Below are 15,498 nucleotides of genomic sequence, written 5' to 3' on the forward strand. Positions count from 1 at the left end.
GGACATTTTAAAACTATTATTATCATATGATGGCATATGATGGAAATACCCAATAATAAGGTCAAAGAGAACACAAATCATGATGAGCTCAATATGATATCACGATGAGGGCTTATTTATGGAACGTGAAATTACACATTTATTACTTGTTTAGAATATATAATAGATAGGAAATTACAGTAAAAACAATGCAACGATTATTAATGGTTACAGATTGGTTAATAATTGGTTTGCAAACAATTATGTGGATGGTTTGAGCCCCAAACCTACTTGGTTAGACTTAGTAAGATCAAAGTTTGGGGTAAAATAATAACTATTATCATCACACATGAGGGTCATTATAAGTATTACCACTAGTTTTGTCCTATATAATCAAAAGACACAACGGAATTAATTGAAACAGTTTGTAGAATCTTTGGCTTCGTCTTGGTGTAAATTGTTATTGATTACTAACATGCCTGCAGAGTCTCTGCTTTGATCCAATAATTAATTATTAATTATTGCTACAAAATTAATTACCCCAGAATAAATAAAAATGTAAAAAAGGATTTTCTTGATTAAACACGCTTTATTCTCTGCAGGAATTTCATTTGATGCCTCATGCTGTGAGCGCTCCATTTGCCTCTTTCCATATTTTCCATTTTTTAACCCTAAATCTGATGGGGTGTTGGTCTATCCCCACGTTTCCTGTTTGAAATGTTTCATCTCTTAACTAATGCTGTTTTTGAGTCTTCAATAATGACATATTTTAAATGTCACAAGGTCTAACTGATATCATGTTACATTACTAATTACCTCGTTCATTTTCAGGCTTCACTATAATTATATTAACGAGACTATCACCAAGACGACAGCCTCCCCCTGGAAAGATAACAAGAACAATTAGCAGATTCTTTCGTTGTGACAGGAAGCTACAGGGTATACATGATATGTTTTCATTTCGCTTGCACCAACAACACCATTTGGGGTGGACAAAGGCTAAGAGACCCAATTTGTTTATGCTAATTATGGCAGTTATCACAATTAATTTAACAATGATATGTTGATCGTTAATTCATTAGTGCTATATAAGGACACTTACCGGTAATTAGTTTTTCACTAAAGCCAATGAGAATATGTGTCCTTTGCTACATCCTGTACACTAAATATACACATTTTTACTACTATTGTAGCAGTCATACTGTTGGATGGAGATCCATTCTTATGGATGCACGGAAATGTACTTTACTAAACACATGGTAGTTATTACATATTAAAATCTCAGTTATGCATTTTGAATTTTGGGAGAAAATTATTTAAGTTGGGAAGCTGAGCTGCCTTAAACCTCAGCACTAACGACAGATTTCATCAAAATAAAACAATAAATTCTTAAATGTAGGTCATTTGACTGGCGCTACTCAATTTGAGCACTCGAAGTGCTTTCTTAATCTCTCTATCATACACCCAGTCACACACAGATTTGCACACACAGCATTGTGTTCAACTCTGGGATCAGTAGGAGCTGCTGGGGATTGATCCACTGACCCACTCCACCACCTGAGCCACAGCTGCCCCAATACGAAGCAGATGACTGCTAGTTTAACTTCAGGCTGACTGTTATTACAGTGATGCTTTTTACCTCTTTTAAATCTGAAACTGAAGTGAACAGTGCCTGTGGAAAAGGAGGTAAACATAAACATTGATTGCCCTGAGGGAATAATTTGTTTTACTATACAAGAAACACGAGAATGTCAAAGATATTAATTGCCTTTATTAAATACAGTGATGGGGAAATGAGGGACATTAACAACAGTAGAATAAATCTATTCAGGATGAGGAGATGAATCTAGGAGGAGCGTATTTAGACAGTATGTGTCCCTTTCTTTTGAAGATGCTAGCTAATGAGGCATATTTTTGTGGAATTGTAAAGCAATGACATTCCATTTCCCAACAAAAGCAGAACAAATTGAAGCACAATATGGAGAACAGGAGAGAAAGACAAACAGGTACACACATTTTAATGAGCTCCACAGTAAAATAGAGATTAGCCATTTGATTGACCCAAAGCTTTGCAATAATGTCAGCATCTGACCACTACCTAAAGTCTCTAACGAATACAGCCACAGTACCAAAATCCTTTTATATTTTACATAGACCAGAAGATTAATTCTTCGTGGATTTCAGTTTCTTTTTCTGTTACCATTTTTTTAGAGGCACATGCAAATGGTCAGTGGAAGTAAATACAGGATTCAGGCAGAATTCAAAAGCGTCGGTGTCGTTAATCAAAAGTTTCATGCTGCTGAGATGCCCTTTCATTTTTCTATATTCTATGTCAGCTACTTCCAAGTTAGGAAAACCTAGATCGCTACCTTCCTCTCTCCTGGAAAACTTTAGCACTCTCCTGTGGCAGTGGATAGAGTTAAAAGGCAGAATCTACTTCCCAAAACTGATAGATACTCTAAAGGTTTTCAGTTTGTCAGGAAACAGAACCATGTCATCTGAAGTGATCCCATAAAATATGGAAAGGCCGCAACTGTTCATCCATGTTCAAATGCATAACAGCGATGTGGCTACTAGGAACCATTCTGGGTTTTCAGAAAAACTGTGCTTTTCTTAGTATATCTGCTCTCTGCCAAGATACATGAAGAAAAAAATAGCAAACTAGTATATGTAAGTGGTTCAGTCATTCTTATATTATGGATTTAGGGGAATATTGTCACACTTCATAGAAATTTTTGCTTGCTTGTCCTCCCCACAGGCGAGATATATCTTTTGCCTCCCTTCTCTGTAAGAGGATCACGATGAGCAGCAGTACAGCAGCCCTGGAGCTGCTAGGAATTCATTGTCTCACTCAAGGACACAGTGGCTTCGAGTGTATTCGGTAAACAGTGTGATCGTCCCCACATTCTGAGATAAAATGAACATAACTTTAACTACCTCTGACCTTGACTCAGCCATAGTATGTGTTTTATAAACACTTGACTGTGTATATTTTCCGCTGCCCAACATCGGGCCTTGAAGGATGTACTGTAAGGGCAACAATGCCTTGCATCAGGCGCTGGTCATGAGCAGAACATCATCGCTGCTACCGTGGGTGCCCAGCCCCGTCCTCCTGAGAACACTGTCACCACTGGTTTCACATTTCCGCTTATTCAAAGGAATCTTTTGTCAGGATGGACCTAAAACATCAAAATCTAGTCATCCTTTGATGATGTACATACACTATTACATCCCGAGGGGTTTCCTGTCCTCCCATTATATTGTATGTCATTACCATAATGCTAGGGCCCGTTCTATTATGTGAAAGGAATACATTTCTCTTCTCCATCTCTTTTGCCTCTTTTTGTCGCCCTCTTTCTGAGTGTCATGTCCATGTGAATAGCCTTTAAAGCCTGCTTCTTTGTGCCAACAGTTACAAAAGAACTGTTAAATAAAGATCTCGTACAGTGCAACAAAAAAATGTCCAACAGTTAAAATTGAAATTACATTTGCCTGTATTTCAGGCTGTACTTGCATTTATGTAACACCTTTCCAGCACTCAAAGTGCTTTATATGTCTTAAATGTAAATACTGCCAGTCTTCTTCTTCACCTCTATACACAATTTCAACTATTCAAATATGCTGACAGCCAACCAAAGCAATCTGAAATGTCAAGGCCAAGCCACCCTGACTGATTGCACAAACCAGTGTGGAGGTGTCATTGACTACAACTTCTCTAATGGCCACTCTACAAAGAACTATTTTTGCTTTCACTAGGTTAGATCCTTTGTTTTTCTGGGAGCATATTAATAACTCATTGATATCTGAATTAAGAATGGCTCATGTCAAATACAGATAACTCATATCTCCTGTACCGATACCAATTAGGGCTGTTCGATGTAACGATATATATCGGATGACGATATAAAAACGTCTATCGTTTCATTTTACGCTATCGTTTGTTTCGTGGTGTCGCAAAATAAACTGTTTACGGCAATATTTTTTTCACCTTTTTGATGGTCACTGTAGTGGCTATATTAATTTCTTAAAGTTCTCTCTTTCTCTTATATTTAATATAACCACACTACCGACGGACAAGCGCCTGTTTTTATGCGTTGTCGTTAGCAACAACGACGGTAACACCACCGCGTGTCCGCTTGTTTATGTTCCACATAAACCTTTCACAATAAAGCTCAAGATCCTGTTGAGACTTTTCAAAGAGCCGCCAGGTGCTAAAAAATAAACCTTAGACTCAAACGTTAGAACAGGCTTTTCCCCGCAGCACGCCGTGTAATAAATACTCACAAAGAAAACGGCGGCCGTTACAATTTATGTCTAAAAATGTATAGTTTCATGCATCGGTTAAAACACTCGACTCCAGCTACATGACGCGCAGCTGGAAACACTTCCCGCAAGTCGAGCTGCCCGAGATTCACATAATTTACAGAAAATGTTACATTTTTGTGATTTATATTGTTATCGACGATAGAATTCTTATATCGGGATATGAGATTTTGGTCATATCGCACAGCCCTAATACCAATCCAATATTTTTTCCTCTTAAACAAGTAAGGTATTGATAAATCTGTTAATAAAACAGTGTCAGTTTTCCAGACATTATCTGTGTTAGTCACTGCACACGCCTCTTTATTGTTTAAAGTGAAGCATTTACACAGGAGTTTAGAGTAATGAATCATATTGGATGTTTTGAATTACAAATTCTCGTCCAGTGATTGTGGGCGGTATGAGCCTGATTACAGCACTGACTATCAAATAAAAAATGGTCCCTCTAATTTGTTATGGAGTTGTATACAAGTCAGTTTGTTGCGTCAGGTAAAGGACAACAGCTTTTTCACTTGTCTCTATTCGTTCATTCTCGAGGTCCCAGTGGTCCTTTGGGAATTTTTAACTGTAACTGTTCTGAGCATAAACAGTGAACTTGGTGTGGATGTCTGATTTTTCTCTAGAATCTCATTTACTTTGGAAGAGAAACGTGAGAAAAACCTGTGTACCAGATGAATTACAGAACGTGCGCTGTATTCAATTTCCTCTTTAACACTGCTTCACTTTGCACCTGGCGTTGGATCATGAACGACAGAGAGGGAGAAGGCAATGTAATGAAGATCTGCCAAAGCAGCGCTTGGAAGCATTTGCATAATAATAACGAACAAATCATATGCTACAAAACCGGATTAGCACCTGAAATCAAACAGTATAACTGTCTCGAGCTGTTTCCTCACCCGGTTGAACGGCGCAATCTGGGCGGGATGATTTCAGAGGCATCGCACCGTTTATTTGTCACAATCTACATCAGCAGCAGCTTAATTGATGATGCTGAGATCACTGTCCTTATCTTCCTCATTAACGTTTACAATCAACACCTAGAATAGTTTTAACTACAGTTTAATCAGCCATAGTTCCAAAACGGACATAAGCACTGATTGTAATTACAGTTTTTAGCTTATGCCCATCATCCAATAAAGAAAAGTTATTTTTTACATGGTGCTGAGACATCAGATGCCATGCGAACCCAGTATCCTCTATACAGGTTCTCCGCATACTCCTGTAAAGTCTCACTTGCCATCCAGACTCCTTTTGTTTTCTTTTGATTCATTTCCCTCCCATGTCCTTCTCTACCCCCTCTATTTTCTGCTCAGTGTCAGGGCTCTCTCAGTAAATGACGGCCTAGGGAGCACGAGTGCTGCAATAGAGCAGTGTGTTTTAACTTTTTTTCTTGCTCTGACCTGTCTTCCAATACAATTTACTGTGGCATTACTCTGAGCTTTGGCCATTTTTTTTCTTCCACCCCACCTTCTTCTCTCTCCATTTCTGGCTTCTCTCTCAAAAGCTGGCTTCCTCACTGAAGGTGGAGCTGAGATAAAGTGAGCATTTCTTCTGAGAGTGTGTCTGTTTCTGCACCCTAATGCTCTTTTCTAGGCTTTTTATTCTGTGCTGTCTTACAACCTTTATGCAGACAAATGCAAAAAATGCAATGTATATTAAAGAAACAGTTTCACGATAGTTAATCGGCGTGGAAAAGCACATTTAATTGAGCTCATCAAGAAAAACACTTGAATTCTTATCCATTCAAGTAGAAGGGCAGAAAGGAGATGGCACTTTGTTTTTCCACTGATGTATTTATAACATCTCTCCTGGCAGATGAGCCAGTGAAAAGAAATCTTGTTTTCCATAACTCCCAGGTGAAATGTTGAAGGACTGATGGGAGAGGAGACACAGTAAAGAGAGCCATTTCAAAAACTAAGTAAGCAATTAGTGCAGAAAGCAGAAAGTTCAGTTAATGCGGGGAAAGGTAATGGGTGACAGTTATGCAAGAACTGTAGCAAAATAATTTATTTATCTAACACCAGAAAGATTATAACTGGACTCAATTTCCTACTGTTTCAGTTATAGAACCTTTCAAATTGTCCTTCCACACGATTTTCAATTTAGACCAACAAAAAAGGTCTCTAATTCAACCACACTCAGTGTTGGTTAGTTAGCAGATAATGGAACTGCTTTTGTTCCAAATCGTCATAACTCCCTAGAGCCCCATTGGCTGGGTGATACTCACCTGCAGGTGTCTGGCTAGTAATAATGCCTCTTATGAATGCAAAATTGTCAAGGGTGCATGTGTTGTTTTCCAAACTAACAGGACCCCTTCTCCATCATGTCAGAAATACTGGGGAAGAGAGGCTGAAAGACTCCAGAATGTGCCGCTGTTACGCCATGTTTGACATTTTTGTTCAGTTACGTTTGTATTTTTTCACGATGATTAAGAATGTCTTTATTAATTAACAATTATATTACAGCCAGGATATGAATACAAGTGAAAAATGATATTTCTTTATATATTTCTTTAGATATTTCTTTTTGTATACAGCTGTATAGATTCTGCTTACATATTATTCTGCAGGGTGTCATTAATGACATACTGGTCCTGTATAACACTCTGGATTTTGATAATTTGTTACAATTAATCAGCAGATTATCAAAAACACATTCCACGTATTGTAATTGCCATCATGAAGCATTAACATCCCCTTGAAAAGAGCAACTTCCCTGGTGCTAATGTAGCATTACCAGCCAACCACAGCTCCAACTTTCTGGACCATATGATGCCATTTATCAGTAATTGAAACTATTTGCAGTGCTATGTGTATCAGTTTCCAAGCTAAACGTTTCTCTCTGTTCTTAACAAGCCTTTATCAAAGCAAATTTATTCGTGCTCGCCCAGATCTTTTAACAGTTCAGCGACTTCTTACTGGTTCTCGGGAAACCTCAGTGTTTTTTCTTTCATGCATCTTGCACGTCATTGCACTGTTCCATGTTTTATTTAATTCTCCTTCATCCACATATTGCATGACAACTGAGTCTTGCTTACAAAAACAAAACAAAAAAATCCCTTTGGCTGTGATTGATACCTTTTTTGAAGTCAGAGGAAATAAAAGAAGCAAAAAAAAATTGAATAAAAGTCACTCAATTTTCATTTTACATAAGCTGTATAATGTGGATCACAGTTTATGTAAATAGAGATATATCTGGACAATGGAAAATAACAGAAAAGAAAGAACTGTGATAGAGAAGCCAACCTTTGGTCCTATTGATCTTGTTAACACAGAATTATACATGTTTAAAATGTGTGAAATCTGTTCAGCAGAGAAAGATTGATGTGATATTGCAGACTTGTTTCATCAAAAGTAAGCTACTAGGACACTGTGGGAGCAGCTACTGGGAAAGATATGAGCAAACTGTCTGATTCGCAGGTATCTCAAACCCTTCTGTGATTGTAACATCTGTGCTATATTAACCAGAAATTGATCAGGCACTCATTTATGGGCAAAACCAAAAGTCTTACCTAAAAGACATCATCAGTTCAAAAGTGCATGCTGTCCGTGCTCAGCTTCTGCTAGTTTTGATTGATGTAATGAAAACCAGACACTCGCATAACCAGTAAGAACAACTGACCTGTGCTGGCATTTGCACCGCATGTCAGCTGGAACTAAGTAAAGCAAAGAGACAGGGATTGTAAAAAGGAGATAAAGACAGACAAGGCAAGAATATTGTGAGTGTAAAACAGTGAGGATGGGAAATAAGAGGGCAGAGAAATGAAGACAAATACGGGCAAAATGGAGAGTGAAGAAGGGTGACCGAGCAAAGTCGAAAAAGCTGAAGTGCAATAGAGCCAAGGCAAAGCGAAAGGACATTGAATATGGAGTGACATTTCATAGAGAGAGAATGGAAGCATGAAAGTGTGTAATAATGCCTGTCTGTGTCACTAAACAATCTTTCAGAAAGTGTCACAGGCAAGCACGGGCACAAATTCTGCTCAAGCCCCTTCAAGGACTCGCGTGACAACAGAGTGAGTTTGTGTCAATGTAAAGTTGCGGTTACGTGTGTTATTTCCCTTTTTGTTGTAGAAATAATGAGTTTGCCATTGTTTTCTTCTCTTTTTCTAATCTAGATATACAGCCAGTGGGGAAATTATGGGTTGGTTATAGCTTGTATAATTTTAATACCACAGGCTATGCCATAAATTATTATAGTGTATCGAGGGCTTTATTAAAAGAGAGCGCACCAGTTCCAGCGCAGCACAGACCTTATGGATGTTAACACCACAAGCAATGCTATTCTTGATGAACAAACACATTACATTACCTTATGTACTGTAATCCCATTCACTATGGTGCTAATATCAACTGAAAGGTTTGGTCATGGGACACACAACGCCTCTTGTCACCTATAAAAGAACATTTCAGTTTTCTTCTCTAGTTGACTCATAAGGCTGCGCGATATTTTATGTTGCTGTTTTGTTGATGTCACAACTAATCTACTGTGAATCAGACCTGAAATGTTTTGTACAATTACTACGTTTTTGGTATTTGCAGAAGCCACGTCTCTCTTATTAGAGTATTTAATTCAGTCATACTTTGTTTTTGTTGATGTAGATTAACAAACAATAATGAGCAAATTGCTAATCAAGAACATTTCTTCCCCTTCTTGAGTTCTGTTGCTCGTATTACCTGCAGTCAAAGAAATGTAATGGCTCATTTAATTATGCAAAAAGTATCACTAACGTGGCTGTGGGTTAAAGCTTTTCCTATCAAGGATCAAAAAATCAACGTGAATATTCATCATTGCTTTGCTGGTGATGTTAGCTAAATATTATTAGACTGCATTTCACCTTACTGGTCTTTTCAGTTGACTCTGTCTGTGGTCCTTTTTTTAGACGAGGATTAGTTTTAAAAATGAATTCCACCTGTTGCTGCTGTAACATTTAGCAGGAGCAAGAGCAAGAATGCACCTGCTGTCACAATTGTATCATATAATTACAGCTTTACTTGCCTTGAATCTTTTCTTTTTTTTTACCCCCTCAGGCAGTATTCAAAACATCTCAAAAGCACACATCCAAAACAGAGACATAACATACAACATAATTATACGTCTTATAATTTAGCATCAGCAATTAACGCACAAGCTGCGTTAACATTTATTCTCTACACCAGTCATCTTGTTGAGGCATCCTTACAGATTTTTTGAGCGTCTGTAATTAGCAATCACAGATTCCCTGCATCTTCCTGCTGGATGCCATTGTCCCAGCCAAGCCTGGAGTGCAATCCCCTCCCTCATCAAACCTCTGCAGTAACGTGCTCTGCCATTGCTAACACTCTGTATAAATGCGTGTTTTTGCATGTGTTTCTCTTCAGTGATTATTTAATCTTAGCAACTTGTAGCAAGCATAATATTGAAGCAAAAAGAAGCAACAGCCAGAGTGAAGACTTGAGAAATGCATGAGCATTCAATGAAAGTTAATGGTCAGCTTTGTGTACAGCAGGGAATCAGCAAGAAGGAGCCAGAGTGTTGTTTAGAGACCGGATCGGGCATTGTGCATTCGTTGCCTGTTGTCATTATCAGACTTTATATTATATATAGACACACACACAAAAAATATGTTTTGCAAGTTATGGGCAAAGACTGCAATACCATCACTGCACTTGGGAGCCAATTACAGGGAGGGATGAGATACAGTTCCTGTCTTGAGCTGACGAGCCATACTGACCGCATAAAATGAACAGCTTAACATTGTTATTGGATTTAAACAACATTTTTTTCAGAAAATGAATTAAAATCTTAAACAACTATTCTATGCATATGTATGTATCTTTGCAAGAGCTTTGTGTGGTGTGCAGATAAGTATAAAATAATAAAAGGGATCAAATTGGAGCTTTGGAACTTGTAGACAAAGCACTAAATGCGGCTATGTCTTTCAAACTTTTTTTTTTATCCTGCAAACTTTGGCCATTTTTCAGACCAAAGTACACAGTGGATATACACAGACACAGCCGAAACTGTCCGGACTCATACATCTCACTGAAACAAAATTCTTCCAAAAAAAGTTGGAAACAAAAAGCTCCTTTGTCTTGCGTGCCTGCATGCTGCTGGTCTGTCATAGAATAAAACAAGCTGTGAAAAGAGCTGAATACTTTCTTATTGTGGGGACATCTAAAATTGCTTGGACAAAATTATTGCTACCCTGGTGATAAGAGGATTTGTTGTGATATTTACTGTGATATTAAACCAGACTCTCGCTTTCAATTACGGTAGAATCTTATCGTCAATCATTCTGCATATTTAAATGAGAAGGGAACCCACTGTGTTGCTTAGTGTCATTTTGTGCACCACCATGAATGTGGACAACAGAGAGAACTTAAGGAAATTCTGTGTCTGTGATGAAATTGTTTTCCATTTCTCTTCTTGCCTGGGTGATATTGCTTCGGATCCAACTTCTCAATTTATGCAAAGCATTTTTCAATGTCATGTACTACCCTCTTTGTCAGCCTTCTTGCTAACCTTCAGATTTGAAGCCGAGAAAGCCCCGGTTTTTCTTAGAAAAACAATTTAACTTCTGACAGTTTCACTTAGATCTGATGCCACGTTTCCCACTGTCACTGTGCTGTTATACGATTTTCTGCCTGAAACTTTCAGCACAGTCATATTTATAACAGCTAAGCAAATCTTTGAGTACTCTTTGAGCTTGCTTGTGCTTTACTGGAATCAATACAGCTCAAGAAAATCCAACCCTTTGAGCAAAGGAGGTAATATGGCCAGTGGCAAATATTTGCTTAAATGTGAATCCTGCAATGGAAATGTTGCTGAAATATTTTACATAATTAAGATTTTTCTTTATTTACAAATCTTCTGCTACTTTGCAGGCTTACAGTAAATTGATGGTATTCCAATGTGGGCTAAATAATAATAGATTTCAACATTGCACTTCTAAGAATATAAAATTGAGAGTTATCAAAAAAGGGTCAAGTGTTGAAGACCTTCCATTGTTCCCAAAGTGATCCATCCAAGTCCCACAAAGTCTTTTGTATGAGGTTTCACACCATGAAAGAGAAATGAAACCATTATTAAGGAGATCTATATTTTACTTTAAAACCCTTTAAAATCTTTTTTGTCTAGTGTAAACGTTATGCAGTGTGCTCTTGCACATGGTGCTGTCAGACACTCTCTAGAGCTCTGTATCCAAGCATCCCAATTCCTCCCATCAGCCCCTGAGAGGTCATTATGGTAACCGTAGAGATGTGGAGGTGGTGTTCTCCGGTGAGGTCTGGGAGGCTGTAATTGGTCCCGTCTTGTGGATGTCTTTGAGCTCTTCAGCAGAACAGCCATGCATTACTGCTGAGACAGCAGAGCCCAGACCACGACACAGTCTCTGGCTGGGAGGAAAATGGTTACTCATCGTTCTAAACTTTTGTTCTTAAACAGTCCCAAAACTGTAACAACACTGCACTCGTCATATTCAAATATTAAAGTAGGTAGTCACAACATGATAGACATCATCTCTCCAGAAATCATTTTATCCAATTCAACTCAGTTTTATTTGTGTAGCGCCAAATCACAACAGTTGCCTTAAGGCACTTTGTATTGTGAGGTAAAAACCCCACGGTAATAGGGAGAAAACCCCAAAAATCAGATCACCCCCTGTGAGCAAGGACTTGGAACATAAAGAACCAGGCTCAGGAAGCAGCAGCCATCTGCCACGGCGGGTTTGGGCAGACACGAAAAAAGACTCTGTCTGGAAGAGAGCCAGAGATTAATAATAACTAATAATGAAATGCAAAGTGGTGTATAAACAGAGAGTTTTGCTAAGCTCTGAACCTGACTATCAGTAGCACTGTGTGCTAAATCACAGCTCACAGCAAATTATAGATGTGATTGAAAGTAAAGTCGGCGCCTTACTTATGTTTTATGTTTTAAAAGTTAAAAAAAAAAAAAAATTATTTTTTAAATTTTTATTTTTTGCCTGTCCCATTTGGTTCTTTTGCCGTCACAATTGTTGTCTGAAGACCAACAAGGATACCCAATGGATTTATTTTGCCAAATGGATCATCGTGGCATTGCCGTATTGGTCCATTTGATCGACCTTTGTTTTTATTATTTATTTTATTTTATTTTCAGTTTTTACAGATGGGACAGACATGAGTGAGGGATAGGAAAGTGAGAAAGAAAGAGGAAGGAAAAGAAAAACAGAAGGGGAGAGGGACAGTGAGAAAGGGGAAAAAATAAATAAATAAATAAAATAAAATCTCCTGGATCACCTGTTGAGAGAGAAAGAATAGAAAACAAGCAAAAAAACCAAAGCAACATACTAAACACAACACCATCACATTAATCTAGCTAAGTGTAAACAGCAGTAAATACTAAATATTCAATGTTGTTGTGCAGCACGCAGGACAGACAACGCACAATGTGCTTTGAAGTAGTAGCCAAGAAAGGTGTAATTTAAGTCTACGAACAGTGAACACCCGTGTGCACACCTGTGTGGATCAGCGCGCTTGTATTCAAATGGTTTCCACATGTAATGGTCTGCAAGAGGATGTAGAGAGCCATAGCCCCGTCCAAAAAAAAAAAGTTATTTTTCAAATAAGTGTGAAAACAAATGAGCCTAAATTAGGAGCATCTGTCAAATGTAAAAATGGTAAAATTGTGCTCATTATAACTGCGCGAAATTGAAGCATTCTACTGTATAAACAGAAAATTAATAGATAAGAAAGTTGTGATGTAAGTAGGTGATCTCTTCAGATGTCAGGAACCTTCACAGTAAAACAATGTTGAAACCGTGTTAGATGAAAGAAACAGAAAACCAAAAAAATGAAGGTAGATGAGCTTTAATATTTGCTGTGGAATAAAACGTCCATGGCCCAGATGAACAAGGGAGGCAAAACTTTAGCCAAAGAAATCTGTAATTCAAATGAAAAGATATTCAACTCCAATCGGAGCACAGCGAGACCCCAGTTCGCTGAGTGGGCGTGTGCATCTGCGCTGCATACTTATTCTTCAGCTGTACTCTTTACTCCACTGAAAGAAAACAAAACTTGCATGACTAATTTTTACAGTACATCTGGCACAGCCCTCCCTCCTGTCTCGTCTGCTCTAGTTATGCAGCTGGTTAGTACAATCTCTAACATGCTGTTGACTTCTGCAGAAATGCGTTGTTTGCTCTTTTGAGATTAATACCATACTGATAATTTCATATTTGCTAAATGGTTCTTACAGCCATGATTTCAGGACATCATTCAGTTGGACAGCTAATGCTTTCCTTGTATTGATTATAATGCCCGGGAGCCCTGGCTGGAAAATATGAAGTGTCAAGTACTCATTAATTCTAGACACGACTTGGCAAACATCATTGACTCATTCCATTACACAAAGTCCACATATAATTGACCTTGTGGCTCATTGCTTCTCAGTTGAAAGTTCTGGTTTTCAGCTGTGAAAAAATTATTATTGTAGTTTGTCCAAGTAGGAAGGTTTTCAGATGGCCTTATCTTTGTAGCAGGATCTTGCCCCTGTGTGAAAGGTTTTGCCGGATGCTCGTTTTATGCCTTCTTAAAGATAAAGCGTAAAGTAGGAGTTTTGATGATATGAAAAGCCTGAAGCATTTCAAACCGTGTTTATTCATATGCATTTACATCAAAGGCCTTTTTGTGTTTATCATAATTTCGCTTGGCATTTTCTGCAAAACTTTCCAGAACAGAGGGCTGAAATAGAAAAAGAGAGAGGGAAAATAATTGGAAGACAGAAAAAGTGACGGTTATTTCCTTTTATGTAGTAATATAAAGAGACCTTCATTTGTAGCTTTATCATTTTGCTTAGGATTCGCAAATTCTGTCTGCTTAAAGAGCTTTATATGTTTATCTTTCACTCCATGAGAGTGCAGTACACGGACATGTTGGTGGAATACGTCTGTCAGGTTTCACATGACATTGCCAATCCTTGTGGCTTGCTACTGTACAGTTTACACATGTCAACCATAAGCTGTTTCTTTGAATCGAACATGTTCTTCAGACATGTTCTTGCCGCCTCAGTGACAAGCCTTTTGTCAGAGTGTCTCTCAGGAGAAAAAACCTCCCAACATTGATGGTACAAATCTTCACAGTGCACAAGCATAGTTTGGCATTCATAGGAACCCCATGTACCTACAGATGGCTTAATGATTTGCTCAAAATACCAGCAGCCACGGTCACAGTACTTGGTGTTGTTATTATGCTAACATGATGTTCAAGTTCTTTTCCATAACTGTGCTTTTCATTCAAAAACTATATTAGAATATCTGACATTTTATACCGGCACACATACACGCAGATATTGCGATGCATTCATAATCCATTTCTGAGTTGATTACAGTCACTGAGTGATACTCCAAATATGGATGTAATTATTTGGTATGTATTTCCATCATCGCTCTATTTCTAGACCACTGAAATATTTGGCAACCTATTTTTATACTACGACCGTGTTGTATAAAAGCCTCCTATTGACACCCGTTGCTGTTAGAAATCAAAATGTAGTTTTTTTGTTTGTTTGTTTTTAACTAAAATGAACCAGTAAATTTAAAGGATTTCTACTAATGTTAACCATTGGCTATTTCTCATTGGTCTTATTATGGGTGTGTTTTGCAGGGGAGCTGTACATCGGTGGCGTGACAAAGAGCATGTACAGCAATCTGCCCAAACTGATTGCATCTCGGGACGGGTACCAGGGCTGTCTGGCCTCTGTGGACCTGAATGGGAGACTCCCTGACCTGATCGCAGATGCCCTCCACAGGGTGGGCCAGGTGGAACGAGGCTGCGATGGTAAGTAGAAGCAGCAGCTGTCATATACTGAGCTTAATATGCAATTAAACTGTTTAAAGATAAGAAATCACTCAATCAATCATTAAATCTTACCTGTGAGTCACTAGGGGGAAATCAAATGGCGATGATTACCATCTAGTGTAGAATACACTTGTCTTAATATTAATAAGAGTCATTTCATTCAGTGAATGCCAGCTGGTCAACAGTTTCTCACTTTACATATTGACTGCAATTATGAGGAAACGATTCGGAAGTTGAGTTTGTTGTTTTGGGACATGAGTAAAAATCTTATTTCTAATAGTAACTCTGCCTTCTTAAAGTTTCATTGTGACCTGCTTTAACATAAGCCTGCTTCTTTAGCTAAGCGACCATTTAAGACACTGAAGTATAGTAACCGAGT

At 38.1% G+C, this 15,498-nt stretch overlaps 1 protein-coding gene across 6 annotated transcripts in view; it reads left to right on the forward strand.

Annotated features, from left to right (window-relative positions):
- The window catches only part of nrxn2b (neurexin 2b), a 707,860-nt gene that overhangs the window by 388,154 nt on the left and 304,208 nt on the right, over positions 1-15,498 (forward strand). For all 6 annotated transcript variants that reach the window (XM_085267412.1, XM_085267417.1, XM_085267416.1 and 3 more), the window contains one exon: positions 14,925-15,098. In XM_085267412.1, the coding sequence (XP_085123538.1) occupies positions 14,925-15,098 (174 nt within the window). The remainder of the gene's footprint in view (positions 1-14,924; positions 15,099-15,498) is intronic.

Source organism: Mchenga conophoros, linkage group LG3, assembly GCF_057382185.1.
Source record: "Mchenga conophoros isolate Kocher_MC1m ecotype Shallow Benthic linkage group LG3, M_conophoros_male_GT1.1, whole genome shotgun sequence".
NCBI classification, from domain to species: domain Eukaryota; kingdom Metazoa; phylum Chordata; class Actinopteri; order Cichliformes; family Cichlidae; genus Mchenga; species Mchenga conophoros.